A 15857-nucleotide genomic window follows, 5' to 3' on the forward strand; every position below is an offset into this window, starting at 1 on the left:
TCTGGACAAGCCCATGCTTTCTCTTGAACATGTCCTTCTTTCAGTCCCCTCACATCTTTCTAAGTAAGTTTCAATAAAAACTATCTTCACAATTAAAAAAGTTTTTCTTAGCATACAAGACAGTATAGGGGTTGGGGCACTTGTCTAGAATGTGATCAACTCTAGTTTGATCCCAAACACGGTCAGGAGTGACCCCTGAGCATAGAGCCAGGAGTTGACCCTGAGCAATATCAGGTGTGATCCCAAAGACTGTCCCCACCCCCTCAAAAAAAGTTTTTCTTATAGGGGATTGGAAAGATAGCTTGGACTATATTGGATATGCTCAAGATATATTGGAAGATAGCTCAAATAGTAGAGCAAATGCCTGGCACATGTTCTAGGTCTATGAGCAGTGCCAGAAGTGGCCCCTATCTAAAAAGAAAATAAATAAAGGAATAAAGGAATAAATCAGTAAAATATTTGTACTGTAAGGAGAAGGAAAGAATTATGTTGCTTTCATACACACAGCCATCATTTAAGCACACACAACTGACAGTATCTTGTCTTTGCTATGCCTGGGAGTTTTAATTCTACTAGTCATTTGATCTTTAACAGAAGCATGTGACAGCGTTTCAGTTAGTCTTAAAACCCCATAATGCTGCCATGATACTAACAACAGTAAACTACAGGGTGTGCATCATGCTCTTTATTTGGCCCCTGAAATGTCTGACAGCTTTAGAGAGACGCAGCCAGCTTCTAAGTGCCCCATTCTGTAGGGAGGCAATTGAGAGTATCTCCCAAAGCACATTCCTTTAAGTTACTCATTGCCTTTAAAAAAAGTACATCTTTTCTATTTTTTCCTGTCTAAATATGTGAAAAAATAATGTTTTTTGTGGTGAAACCGTATTCAAACACTGTGATTTACAAAGTTGTTCGCGATGAAGTTGTTTGAGGCGTTCAATGTTCCACACCAGTCCTACTACCTTCCTTCCACCAACAGCCCCAGTTTTCCACCTGCCCCGCAGACTTGCTCCCTTAGCAGGCACAACACAGTTTACTTTATAATGCTTGTTACAACATATGCCTTGTAATGGTGCTACTAGAGTTATCGGCTTAGAATTTGCTGAGTTGTTAGATGTTAGTTGAGCCTTTTGTGGTACAGTTTTCACTTACTGAGCTTGGTGGGTCTCCATGCAACTTTCCCATCTGATTTTCTGTGCTCCCACTGGGCTGTCAGCCTGTGAAGTTTGGATTGCCGTATGTGGTAGGAGGTTTGGAACTGAGATAATCTGCTGCTGGCTTCTCTCCCAGATCAGTCATGAAGCTGTGCAGTTTCTCTGGCTACAGCAGGAGTGTGAAAAAAATTTTTTTAAATTAGAATGTATTTTTGTTGAGATAGCATTAATTTACAAGCATGCAAATGTTAATACGTTTTAGGGCCAGAGTGGTAACAAACCATGGCCACCATCAAAGTGCCGATGCCTTCCACCACAGTCCACTGGAATCTTTCAGCCCACTCATTCTCCTTGGCAACCTGAATTCTGTTATCAGAGTCTAAAGATTTGTTTTCATTAGACAGTATTTGTTCATCACACTTTGTTTCTTTGTGTAGGGTGTACAAATGAGATTACCCACTATTTGTCTTTTCCTTCGAACTTACTTGGCTTGGCACAATACTCTTCAGTCCCATCCATGCATCTTTTCTTACAGCTGCGTAGGATCTCACTGCATGTGTATTCCACACCTTCATTATCCACTCATCTGTTGTTGGGCATTTGGGTTGTTTTCAATTTTGACTAGTGGAAATAGTGCAGCAATGAACATAGGCTTGCATATCCTTTTTTGCTTCGTATATTTGTGTTTTTTGATAGATTTCTAAGAGTGAAGTTGCTGGATTATATGATAGTTCTATGAACATGTATTTTGATATTATACTTTTATATAATATTTAGATTATAGTATTAGTGAATGTTATCAAAAACTACACCAAAGCCAAATGAAATTCTGAAAAATTGCTTTGAGAGGAGGTTTTTTTCTCTGTAAAAAAAGACATTGGATGTAATAATATAAGAAAATACTTGTATGCAGTGGTGAAGACCTGACAGTGAAGTGACTCTTCTGAGGAAGGAAGTTTGTCTATGGGAAACAATTATAAAGTCAAAACACAATATAGCAGCATGAAAGCCAAAAGAACAGATTATAGACAGGCTTATAATCTCACTGATAAAATAGGTTGCTTTCAAAAGAATATGTCGACCAACCTGTGACCACTAAAAACACTAATTATTACATACTTTCTATTTGGAAATAAAAATAACCAAAGAGGGAAAAAGAAACAAAAAAGAGAAAGAAAAAAAATATTGGAAATTGTGGTCATAGTGGACTGGAGTCATAGCACAGCAGGTAAGGCGTTTGCCTTACACACTGCCAAACTGGGTTCGATTCCTCTGCCCCTCTTGGAGAGCTCGGCAAGCTACCGAGAGTATCTCACCTGCACGGCAGAGCCTGGCAATCTACCCGTGGTGTATCTGATATGCCAAAAACAGTAACAACATGTCTCACAATGGAAACATTATTGGTACCCACTTGAGCAAATTGATGAGCAACGGGATGACAGTGATACAGTGAATATTATTTAAAATATATTAGTAATAACTTAGTGTTAACAGTGCAATATAAATAATTATTTAGTAAATTTCTTGATTTATTATTGAAATATGTAAGCTGTTGAGTATAATAGGAGTATTTCCCTAATATGAGAGTCTGAGGAAGATGAAACTCTTATAACTATTTTATAGGATTCCATCTCCCTAACCTGCTTAATTATTATTATTCTTTTTTTTTGCTTTTTGGGTCACACCCGGCGATGCACAGGGGTTACTCCTGGCTCTGCACTCAGGAATCACTCCTGGCGGTGCTCAGGGGACCATATGGGATGCTGGGAATCGAACCCGGGTCGGCCGCGTGCAAGGCAAACGCCCTACCCGCTGTGCTATTGCTCCAGCCCCAACCTGCTTAATTCTACCTCTCTCTCTATCCAATCCGGTCTTCTTCTTGGAAATCTGACCTCCTTATTGGCTAGCCTCTACCTTTCAACTGCCTGCTTTATGACCTCATTCTCCTACCAAACCTACCACCACATGGTAGAATCTTGGGGTTCCCATCCAGTTGTTTGTAAACACATTTGGATCATCGCAAGTGACCATGACCAGTGACTAATGACCATTGACCAGTCATCTGTACTGGACATTTGTGGTCTTCTGATTCAGTGTTCAGATGTGCTCTTTTTTTGTTTGTTTGTTTGCTTTTTGGGTAACACCCAGCGATGCTCAGGGGTTACTTCTGACTCTGCACTCAGGAATTACTCCTGGAGGTGCTTGGGGGACCATATGGGATGCCGGGGATTGAACCCGGGTCGGCCGCATGCAAGGCAAACGCCCTACCCACTGTGCTATCCAGACGTGCTCTTGTATCGTCTCCTCTACCTCTCGTCGATATTTCTTTTTCTCTGACCATGTCAAGTAAGGAATAATATTTTTCAGACCTTTTCATTAGATTTCTCATCCCTAAACTAAACTGAATAGTCAAATAAAAACAGCATGTAGTAATGGAAGAAAGTATTCAACTAGAATTTATTTATTTATTGATCGATTGATTGATTGATTTTTTGATTTTTGGGTCACACCCGGCAATGCATAGGGGTTACTCCTGGCTCTGAACTCAGAAATTACTCCTGGTGGTGCTTTGGGGACCATATGGGATGCTGGGAATTGAACCCGGGTTGGCCGAGTGCAAGGCAAACGCCCTACCCTCTATGCCATCATTCCAGCTCCTTGCTGTGTGATTTTAGACATTTACTTTCTCTCTCTCACATACAAAGTGTTTTTCCTCATTTATTACATTATATTTTAGACATATTTACAAGCTCAAATATCTGTATGTATATATATATATATATATATATATATATGAGTGTTCATTCTCTGAGTTTCCTTTTCCTTTCAATAGAGAGTTTTACATGATATCCATGAAAAAACATAAATCAGAGACAGTACTTTGACAGAAACAGAAAATGTAGGTGCTGTAGAAAACTGTAAATATATACCAGGATGTTTTCTCTGAAATGGCCTCTCTGCTTGTATTTATAGTTTAGTATTTGGGGCTGGAGCGATAGCACAGTGGTTGTGCATTCGCCTTTCACACAGCAGGCCCGAGTTCGATTCCTCTGCCCCTCTCGGAGAGCCTGGCAAGCTACTAGAGTATCAATCCCGCGCGGCAGAGCCTGGCAAGCTACCCGTGCGTATTGGATATGCCGAAAACAGTACAATAAGTCTCTCAATGAGAGACGTTACTGGTGCCTGCTCGAACAAATCAATGAGCAACGGGATAACAGTGACTGTATTTTAATTTAGTGATATTCCAAAGTAATGATCATGTGCCTTTGAGTTTTTTTTTGATCTAAACTAGGTGATAAGAAAAAATGGGATGTGGGGAAGTTGTGGAGTGCTGAGCGGTAGGGAGGAAAGTATCAAAGATAAGGAAGTTTAGGATGATTTTCATCAAGTATTGACCAACAAGAAACCAAGAAGTAAAAGAGGATATGAGGGAAAATAAAATAGGAAATAAAGAAATAGATTATGGAGGGGGATTATCAAGGAAGGGGAAACCGTTTGGGATAGAATGTTGGAGAGAACGAAAGACTTAAAATCAAAACAGAAAGAATATATGTTAAATATGCTGAGAGCAAGTCGAAGCAATTTACTTCAATAAATGAGAGGACTAGAAAGCATACTACGTCTCCAGTAGGGTACCGGTAGGAAAAGTAGTTTATCAGAAAGCCATCCCTGGTGGCTTTTTCCCTTATTGTCTCTTAGAACACAGTGCTTGTCACTTGGCAGTGTTGAATATAAACACGCTTCAGAAACGATGCTTCCTATAAATAACAAATAGCGGGTATTGAGAGGGATGGAAAAAACAGAATCTTCAATGTTCTTATTACATTCTAGTTTTTAAGTGCATGTGTGCTCTGCCTGTTAAATAAATGATATCTTCTAACCTGAATCAGGAGACTTGATTCTTTTGTGCGGTTAGTAGGTTCCAGGTTAAGGCTGCTTGTCATCTTCAGTTTCTTCCTAACATGAAAGCATTTTGATAAAAGTGGACATCTGTTTTTAGATCCTAAGAGGAAATAGAAAAGTCAAGTCTCACATGTATAAATACACATTTATCCTGGTTTTATGGCGTCTGAGTTTTCCTACATTAAAAATATTGAAATTGGATTTTGGTGTTCATTTCTTAAACTTTGGGAAGGACATTTTTCCTAGTTGATAAAGATAACTGTAATCTAGATTTTGAAGATAAAGTTGAAATTTTTTGTGACCATTTTTTTAAATGGTCTTTTCTGCTTCTTGTGTGAGTTACTGAAATTTAATACTGTGTTTAATACCCGTTGTTTGCTGGTTAATATTCATAGATATGAATGCAAATCATCATGTAATTTCTTGTACTTATTAAATTTCATTGTGCTTTTTACTCACTTAAAACATAGTTTTGGCTACCAAGTGCAACCACATTTATTATATTTTCTGCTTGTTATGTCAGTTACTGGTAAATCTTCTGTTTTATGGACTGGTAAGGTGTGCACTCAAAAATCACCTTCTATTTCACATTTTGGCCAACACTTTTTGCTAAAATAGAATACTCTCTTCATCTTGTATGCATGGCACAAGTTAATAAACTTATTGTCCTGATTTCCTTGGTTTTGTTTTGGTACCACATCCAGAGTGACTCAGGCTTTACTCTTGGGTCTGCTCTCAATCATGTACTGTACTATGCTGCTTGCTACATAACTCAGATTTCATTAATATCTATATACTGCTTTTTCAGTTCTGTGATACATATTTTTCATGATTTTTATCTATATTTTCTCCCATGTAAATCACATGAAATAGAAAAATTATATTCATGTATACATTATTATACTTAGAGTTTTTAGTAACTACTAAAAACTCAAATCATGTAGATAAACAACTTGAGAAACAGAATTTAAATAACAGTTTTCCTCCCAAAAGAACTTCTAGGAAAAACCCAAGTAGTCATTTTTGAGGTAGGATTGAAAACTAGGGTAACCTTCAATGCATCAACTAGATTGAGTCATATGTGAAGGGTAGGTAACAGATATGAACTGCCAAGCCAAATGAAAACCAGAAAGTTGCAATGGTGATAGATGTAATGACCCCAGAGGTCTACATTAATGTAAGGTATCTTCTGCTTAGTTTCTGGCGTTGTAGTGATCAAGGCAGATTCCTGGCAAGAAAGTCCACATGCTTAGGTTCCATAACCTGGAAATACATAAGGGGCAGAGAGCTACTACGGGGGGGGGGCGGGGATAAGGCCAATCCAGTTGGATCTCTGTCACTGCATACAGTCTCCTGAGCACTACCAGGAGTTACTCCAGAGTACAGAGCAAGGAATAGCCCAAGATCATTGCTGGGTATTGGTTCAAACTCCACGACACACCACGCCCCCAAAAAGTTATTGGAAAATTTGAACAAGTCTCTATGCCATCTCTGGGCCTCAGGTTTTTTTTGTCCAATAAAATGTTAGCCAATCTCTCAGACTTATTTCTAGGAAATAATGTATGAGTCCATAGGAGAGCACGCTACAGGCATTGCTAAAGCAAGGAGAAACTAGCTGTAAGCAAGAAAACCATGTACAAACATCACCGGAGTCTTTTATAGCTCTGTTTTCACTTTGGGAGCAGGTGACAAATACACAAAGTGCCAAAGTGTTCCAGCTTTTCAACCACCCTAAATTGTTGGACTTTTGGTAACTCACATGATTGTTGGAACTAGAAGCATCTCTATGGCTAAAATTTTAAGTTAATACTGTTTCTCTGAAATGTCGCAGGAGATTAGCATCGGTCTCACATTTTTTTGTCACCCTCTTTATCCTCACAGAAAATATTCAAAATGCATCAGTATTGGGAACTGCACATTCTCTGCGGCTTCCCCTTCCCATGGTGAACAATGCAGCTTCCTTAACAGGAAGTGTCTGCAACTACTCCAGAGTATTTGCTCCAGCTGGTAGTTCTGCTTGGCCCCAGCCCTCAGCCTCTGGCACCTCTTTCCAACCACTTATGGTTGGAACGATGGCCTATCTTGACCAACGTTTTAGCAGAACGAAGCTGTCTGGAGTGTCTGGCCAGAGCCACATATCCACTTCAGCTCTTTCCTACCAGAGAGTTTTGGAGTGAGATATTGCAGGAGGTGCTGAAAAGAAGTCTTCCCTGGGATACTTTACTGTGTCTGTCATTGACCAAGACACTGCTGTCTCTTCCATGCCTATGGCAGCTTGCTCTGAGATAACCTTGGATACTAACAAAACGGTGTCTCTGCACCCATCACTTTCTGCTAGTCTTGCTGAGAGGACACCATCTCAGATTCCAAATCAGAGTCACAGCTTGTTGCTTCCATACCAGGAAGGGAACCAGGTGTATTACTATCATCAGGCACTCAGGGAACTCTCTTTCTGGAGACCTTGGTCCCTGCCTGCAATGCTATGACTCCATGTCATACACGGGAGGTACAGGCTTTGCCCTCCAAACTTACAGCAACTCATCCCCAGAAATGCTTATGGTTCTAAAGGAGGTCCAGGCCCCAAGTAACCGACCACCAGCCTCCATCTCTGGAATCTCCTACTCTGTGTCTGCTCAACCCATCACAGAATCGAGTTATCAAGGTGAGTAAAATGGAGAGACAGGAAATCCGGCATGTTGCAACAATGTTGCAATTTTACCAGAGAGTCAGAGGCACTTTACTAGGAGAATAAATATATTTTTTGGGGAGCATCACAGAACTGCCTCCGGAGGTTTTGTGTTATGGCCTGCCGGAGAGCAGCCTGTTCAACCTCCTTTTATTTATAAAATTAATACACAAACCAATCATATTCAGCCACATAGGCAAACATGCAAATCAACCAACGGAAACAGTAACCGCCATTTAAAGTTACAGTAACCAAAACATAAACCGTTTACATCCAGGCCTAGCTAGGCCTGAGATTAAACCGTTTACATCCAGACCTAGCTAGGCCTGAGATTATGGGATGTTTTATACCAACACCGGCATTCAAAACTTGGGGTCAAATCTGCAAGTGGAAAAATGTCCGTAGGCAGGTGGCATTTAAGTTAAATACACTGAGATTTTTAAGTTTATGAAACTTGCAGTTAAATTAACTCAGTTTAAGTTTAAACTCCCCTCACTCATTTTACAGCACCTTATTTTTTTTTTTTTGATGTCAAATCCTTGGCCTTTAATTGTAGACAGATTGTCAAGCAATTGAGGGAGGGGAAACAATATGGGCTAGAAGTAACACAAGTACAGTGTTGGAGGGTTTTAGAAATTTTGATGGTGGTGAAAGCGCAATAACTATACACCAGAAGCATTAGAGTTGTCACTATTATGAACATGCTGCCTAAACTACAACTTAATTATATGTACACGAAAAAGGATAATATGTGTACCATCCAAACTCTCAACAAGTTATGTATTGTAAATTATATAACAAATAATATAAGTTACACATTTTTTGCAAAAATATGTTTAAAATACAGGAGTTAAGTCACTTTCATTGCCTGAATCTGACCCTGTTCAAGTCCCTGGCACTGCATCAAGTCCCCTGGTGCACTCCCAGGAGACATTTATGAGCACAGAGCCAGGAATAGCCCTGGAGCATTGCTAGGTGTGTGTGTGTTTTTTAATAATAAATTTATTTATTTTTAATTAATGAATCACCATGAGGGTACAGTTACGGATTTATACACATCTGTGCTTATGCTTCCCCCATACAAAGTTCGGGAACCCATCCCTTCACCAGTGCCCATACTCCACCACCAGTAAACCCAGCATCCCTCCCATCCTCCCCAATCCCATCTCCCCCCACCCCACCCTGTCACTGTGGCAGGGCATTCCCTTCTGTTCTCTCCCTCTAATTAGCTGTTGTGGTTTGCAATAAAGGTGTTGAGTGGCCACTGTGCTCAGTCTCTAGCCCTCATTCAGCCCGCAACTCCCTTCTCCCACATGGCCTTCGACTACATTATAGTTGGTGATCCCTTCTCTGAGTTGCCCTTTCCCCAGAATGTGAGGCCAGCCTCCTAGCCATGGAGTCAACCTCCTGGTAGTTGTTTCTACAATTCTTGGGTGTTAGTCTCCCACTCTGTTATTCTATATGTCATAGATGAGTGCAATCTTTCTATGTCTGTCTCTCTCTTTCTGACTCATTTCACTTAGCATGAAACTTTTCATGCCGATCCACTTAAATAAAAAATTTGTGACCTCCTTTTTTCTAACAGCTGCATAGTATTCCATTGAATAGATGTACCAAAGTTTCCTCAACCAGTCATCCGTTCTAGGGCATTCAGGTTTTTTCCAGATTCTGGCTATTGTAAACAGTGCTGCGATGAACATACATGTGCAGATGTCATTTCGATTATACTTTTTTGCCTCTCTGGGATATATTCCCAGCAGTGGTATTGCTGGGTCAAATGGGAGCTCAATTTCTAATTTTTTGAGAATCGTCCATATTGTTTTCCAGAAGGGCTGAACCAGTCGGCATTCCCACCAGCAGTGTAGAAGGGTCCCTTTCTCCCCACATCCTCTCCAACAGTGGTTGCTTTTGTTCTTTTGGATGTGCGCTAGTCTCTGTGGTGTGAGGTGGTATCTCGTGGTTGTTTTGATCTGCATCTCTCTGATGATTAGTGATGTAGAGCACTTTTTCATGTGCCTTTTGGCCATTCGTATTTCTTCTTTGGTAAAGTTTCTGTTCATTTCTTCGCCCCATTTTTTGATGGGGTTGGATGTTTTCTTCTTGTAGAGTTCAACCAGTGCTTTATATACCATTGATATCAACCCCTTATCTGATGGGTATTGTGTAAATACCCTTTCCCATTCTGTGGATAGTCTTTGTATTCTGGTCACTGTATCTTTTGCGGTGCAGAAGCTTTTTAGTTTAATGTAGTCCCATTTGTTGATCTCTGTTTTTACTAGATTGCTTAGTTCTGTGTCACCTTTGAAGATACCTTTATCTTCAATATCGTGGAGGGTTTTGCCGACCTTGTCTTCAATGTACCTTATGGTTTGTGGTCTAATGTTGAGGTCTTTAATCCATTTTGATCTGACTTTTGTGCATGGTGTCAGGTCAAGGTCTACGCCCATTTTTTTGCATATGGTTGTCCAGTTGTGCCAGCACCATTTGTTAAAGAGGCTTTCCTTACAGCACCTTATTTTTGATTCAACATAAGAGCTCCTAATTCAGATGGGAAGGTTTGATAGTATAATAGCCATCTAGGTTTCATATAACGAAACACCAGGAGCATAACAAGGAATGCCACATTTTTCTTTTTTTTTAATAAGAATTTTATTTTATTGAATCACCATGTAGAAAATTACAATGTTTTCAGGCTTAAGTCTTAAGTCATACAATGCTGAAACAACCATTCCTTCACCAGTGCCCATATCCCACCACCAAAAAAAACCCACAGTACACCTCCCATCCCACCCACCCCACCCCTACAACCCCACCCCGCCTTGTAACTGATAAATTTCACTTTACTTTATATTTACTTTGGTTACATTCAATATTTCAACACTAACCTCACCTCACCATTATTGTTAGGAGCACTCCACTAGAGTCAGACCTGTTGTGAAGAGAAATGAGGTCGCACGGCCGCTACCTCATTTTGGTTTTGTATTTCTGTACTTTAACAACTAAGCCCAGGGAGATTTCTTCTGGATGTTGGATCATTGCAAGCTTGTAAACCCCATCTGTGGTCGCCATAATATGGCAGTCCCCACGCCCTTCATCCCCGGGAAGGGAGAGGCGAGAGAGAGAGAAATACCTTTCCCTTCCTGGGCGGGCATGGTGTCTCGGCTTAACTCTCAGGCTGGAGACATTCTGCAAGTAGCTGCCCATGTCGAAAGTGGTTTAGCTGGGTCTGGATTCACGCTCGTGCAGCTGCGGAGGGGCCGCACACGCGTGCGGCCCCCAAATGCCACATTTTTCAATGTCCTAGTTCATGAGTCCCCCTAGTATTACCAAAGTAATAATAAACTACGTTTCTTAAACTATTACTTTTTTGGGTTATGAAGACATTTCAGAAATCTTATTCTGATGGTACCACTTTAACTTTCCCTTACTTTAATGTACAACAAGTTTCTGAATACACCTAGTATTCAGAGATTCTGTCCAAAGTCATCAAACCTAGAATCTGTACCTGAGCACTGATTCACTGATGAAGTGGCACTTAATTCCTTCTACTATTCCATGCTATGAACTGTCACCAGATGTGATGCTTGAGCACAGAGCCAGGAGTAAGCCCTGAGTACAACCAAGTATGCCCCCATTCCCGGTCTCCTCCAAAAAAGGAATAGGAGAAATGGCATGGTGAGGGGGTTTGATTTAAAGAATGAAATTTGAATAGACTGAAGAAGGTGGATGAGTCTAAGATGACCAGAAGAATAGTATAAATTCTTTCATGGAGGCTGGAGGCTGTCTGTATGTCCCATGATCACCTTTGGAAAATAATGAGATTTGAGACACATTTTCAAAAGATTTGGGTAGTCTTATCCATAAATGATCACAGTTGTGTGATGAAAACACATATTACTGGGGAATGAAACTACAGGTGAGTGGTCAATGGCCCTCGGAGTTATTCAGGGGTGACTGTTTACAGGGACCAAGCCAAGAGAACAGCTGTAGCAGGAAGCCCAAAGATCAGTTCCTGGGAGATGTAAAGATAAATCACCATGTACTCAGGTCCTATGGTTAGCACCCTTAGATGCACTATTTCACTTCATCTTCCTAACAATACTCAGAGCCAGTATTATGGGGTCACCTTGCTAGCGAGGTTCCACAATGAGGTCCATATATCTATGTAAGTTCTTTGGATTTGCAAACTCCCCAAGGAGGCCAAGCCGGGTTTCAGGCCACAGAATCCTGACACTGCTGGAGGGTAGCTCAAAATATATTAACTTGAGGGGCCGGCTAGGTGGTCTTCCTCAGTTCCTGGTGCCTTCAGCCTGCTGTAAACATCGCTGTTTACTGAAGCTCAGACAAGAATCAATGACACAGATGGTTTTGGGGGCTTGCCGTGGGGAGCTACCGGATTGGGACATGCACACTAGGTCATCACTCCCAAAGCGGTTCTTACTGTCTCTCCTTGAGGCTTGGAAGGTGCTGGTGGGAAGCGATGGTCCTAGGAGAGTTATGGGGTGATGGATGAAAGGGAAGAAAATGGGGAAGCAGAGGGACCGGGACAGCAGATGTGCATCATCGGAACGTTGGTGGATGTTTTTTAAAATGTTTTTTGCTGAAAAATTGAATTTCATAAATAAGAGGAAAAACAAAAGTAGGAAAATAAAATAGGTTCCAAATAATAGGTTACAGACTAGGCCAGAGGGAGCTCAAAGGGCTGGCGTTCCTTCTGGAGCTCCTGGCTGGAACTCGGGCAGGGAGTCTGGTCCGTCCCAGCACACTTGTTTTGACCACAAAGCAACCCCCAAAAGTTATTCATGCAAAGACCAAAGAAACCCAAAGCAAGCTGCAGAACATTGAAAGTGGTGGCTTCATTTTTCTTTTGCAGGGCAGTGGGAGGGAGGTTGAATTGAAGTGTTTTAAGTACTTCTTTAAGAGGAAAATAGTAACAACACTTTGGCCAGCATAGAAATTAGAGGCCGCTAGGGGGAGTGTACGCATGGCCTCATATTCCTACAATGAAAGAGGTAAGGAGTCCTATGTTTATGCAATTTAGAGTTTGCAAAAATAAAACCTCTGTCACAGACCAACAGTTATTCCCAATTTTCCTATTATCTTGTAGGGAATGAGTGAAGGAGAGAGAACTTGGACAGCAGATAGGACATTTGCTTGCATGCAGCCGAACTGGATTTGACTCCTCCACCCCTCTTGGAGAGACCAGCAAGCTACCAAGAGTATCCCTGCCCTCATGGCTGAGCCTGGCAAGCTACCTGTGCTGTATTTGATATGCCAAAAACAATAACAACAAGTCTCACAATGAAGATGTTACTGGTTCCTGCTCAAGCAAATTGATGAACAACGGGACGGCAGTGCTACTTCATATACATGGAACCTAAATCATGTGTCAAACAGTCATCATATGTTCTTTTCAAAACATGAGATGCTACCCCTTCTCCATTCAAACTCTCCCATGTCGCCTAATTTTTCTCAGAGCTAAAGCCAGCATTCTTACAATGGCCTATGAGGCTTTTTTAATTTTACTTTCCCTTTCCTTTCATTCTTTCCTTTTTCTTCCTTTCTTTTCCTTCCTTCCTTCCTTCCTTCCATCTTTTTTTCTCTCTTTCTGTCTTTCTTCCTTTTGCTAATTAGGGACAGCAAACCACAAATCACGATTCACGAAATCCTGTTGATCGTCGATTTCTCAAGCGGGCTCAGTAACCTCTCCATTCGTCCTAGCCTTGAGATTTTATTTTATTTTATTTTTTTAAAATTTATTTTATTGAATCACCAAGTGGAAAGTTACAAAGTTCTCAGGCTTATATCTCAGTTACACAATGCTCAAACACCCTCCCTTCACCAGTGCCCATATTCCACCACCAATAAAAACAAAAACAAAAGCAAAAACAAAACAAACAAAAAAAAAACAGTATACATCCCACCCCTCATCCCCCACCCCACCCCATACGTGAGTGATAATTTCACTTCCTTTTCTCTTTACCTTGATTACATTCCAGATTTCAACACATAACTCACTATTGTTGTTAGAGTTTCAAAACATACTCACTATTTTTGTTGGAATTTATCCCTTAAGAATACAGCTCTATTAACAGGGAAATATTTGATAAGTTTTTCACTGATGAGAATGAAGAGATAAAATGTCAATTTTACAATTTCTGTATCATAGTAATTAAGTCCGCGAAGATTTAAGTTTGAAAATGAATCATTTCCCTTCCTGGAACAGCATGTAGCCAAAGTTAGTTCACAGTCTCCATACATGGGTGCAAGCACTTGCTGGAACCCCAAATCCTACAGCTGTCTCTGGTTCCCGCTCGTTCCACATCCACCGGCTGTGCAGAGGTATGGGCACCCGGGCCGAAAACCCGGCCGGCCGGAGCCGAGCACCGGCCCCGGCTGGGGCTGCCCTGGTATCCCGCGGCTGTTTCAAGTTCAAAGCACACATTTTTTTTTTTTTCGAGCCAAAAGTTCATACCTTCTCAATGGACCCACAAAATGTCGGACACCACGCCTTCTCCCGGAGGGGAGAGAGACCAAGAAGGAAGGTTATTTCCTCCGTTAGCCGGCGTGGGGCAAAAGCTTAGTTCAGAGTCTCCATACATGGGCCAGGTTTTCGGCCCGGGTGCCCATGCCTCTGCAGAGCCGGTGGATGTGGAACGAGCGGGAACCAGAGACAGCTTTAGGAATTGGGGTTCTAGCAAGTGCTAGCCTTGAGATTTTAGAAGCCTCTCTCCACTCAGCGTTCCCAATGGTGCCGGCATTGGAGGCTCTTTCAGGGTCAGGGGAATGAGATCCAGCTTGTTACTGGCTTTGGCATATGAATACACCATGGGAAGCTTGCAAGACTGTCCTATGTGGGCAGGAAAATCTCAGAAGCTTGCCAGTTTCTCCCAAAAGGAGAAGTAGGTTACAAGATATTGCTCCTGGGAGCTTGCTTTTAAATCTCTGGATGTTGGCCGTTGATGAGATTACACACACTTGGGTTCCTCTGCCGGTACCTTCATACGTGAGGCTTGTCCAAACGTGTGGAGAGGGGCCTTGAGCATGGCTGTGGCTAGGTTCCTGTGGTTTTCTGTCGCCGGGAGCTCTGCTTAGGGCAGGGAGGGAAGCTGGAGCCCATCCCCTCAGAGGGGCCCCTGGGAAGACAGTCAGGCATGCAAGACAGCAAATATTTTCTATTTAAATAACCACTCGTAATGAATATGTTAGTCTCTGAAGACCTGTCTCTGTCTCTGCTAAACTCTGCAGTTGTAGTAAGAAATCAGCCCCTGGAGCCTTGGCTGATCCTTCACCAGGAAAGTTCCTGATTGTGGTTTTGCACTGGATCCTACTGGCTTTTTTTCCCACTTCTAAAAGTTATTTGTATTTCAGGGCCTGAGCAATAATACAGGGGTTAATATATTACTATTCCTGTGACTTACCCTCGTTCTATCTCCAGCACCACATATGGTCCCATGAGCACCACCAGGAGTCACTCCTGAGCACAGAGGCAGGAGTACTTGAATACCAGTGGGGCTGGCCCAAAACAAAACCTCTCCCTACACACGCACACACACACACACACACCACATTTCTGGGGCTGAGATGATAGTATAGTTTGTAGGATGCTAGCCATGCATGAAGACAATCTGCAAGGGGACCATATAGGATGGGATGCCAGGGATTGAACCCAGGTCCACCGTGTGCAATGCAAATGCTTTACCCACTGGTCATCACTTTGATCCAGATGATGACATTATTTTAAGTTACAACTACCTTCAAGAAACACTTTTATTCATTCTGATTCCCTTCATAGATCCCCAATTATCCCATAGTACTTGGGATTTTCTAATGGATAATGTAACTTATTTATCACAATAATTGGTTGTAATCTGTCTAAATTGTTTCTCATCTGCCAAATCCAAATGTCACTTTCAATCTCCATCCAGCAGAGTTCAGTCACAGAGAATCAGTCACATAAGTAGATAAACAGCTGGATTGTCCAAGATTAAGGGTCACCTGGGCAGCCATCTGTGGTCTCACAGGCAGGTCAATACAATGCAATATTGCTCCCCCAACCCCACCAGAGCCCAACAGGTGAACCATTGTTGAAGTTGGCAGACATCAAGGACAGT

The 15857-nt window shown here is 41.6% G+C and overlaps 1 protein-coding gene across 1 annotated transcript in view; it reads left to right on the forward strand.

The window, feature by feature from the left end:
- The window catches only part of LOC101542878 (uncharacterized protein C2orf78-like), a 36313-nt gene that overhangs the window by 11140 nt on the left and 9316 nt on the right, over positions 1-15857 (forward strand). The window contains exon 2 of the mRNA XM_055146497.1: positions 6743-6807. Within this exon, the coding sequence (XP_055002472.1) occupies positions 6743-6807 (65 nt within the window). The remainder of the gene's footprint in view (positions 1-6742; positions 6808-15857) is intronic.

Source organism: Sorex araneus, chromosome 8, assembly GCF_027595985.1.
Source record: "Sorex araneus isolate mSorAra2 chromosome 8, mSorAra2.pri, whole genome shotgun sequence".
NCBI classification, from domain to species: Eukaryota; Metazoa; Chordata; class Mammalia; order Eulipotyphla; family Soricidae; genus Sorex; species Sorex araneus.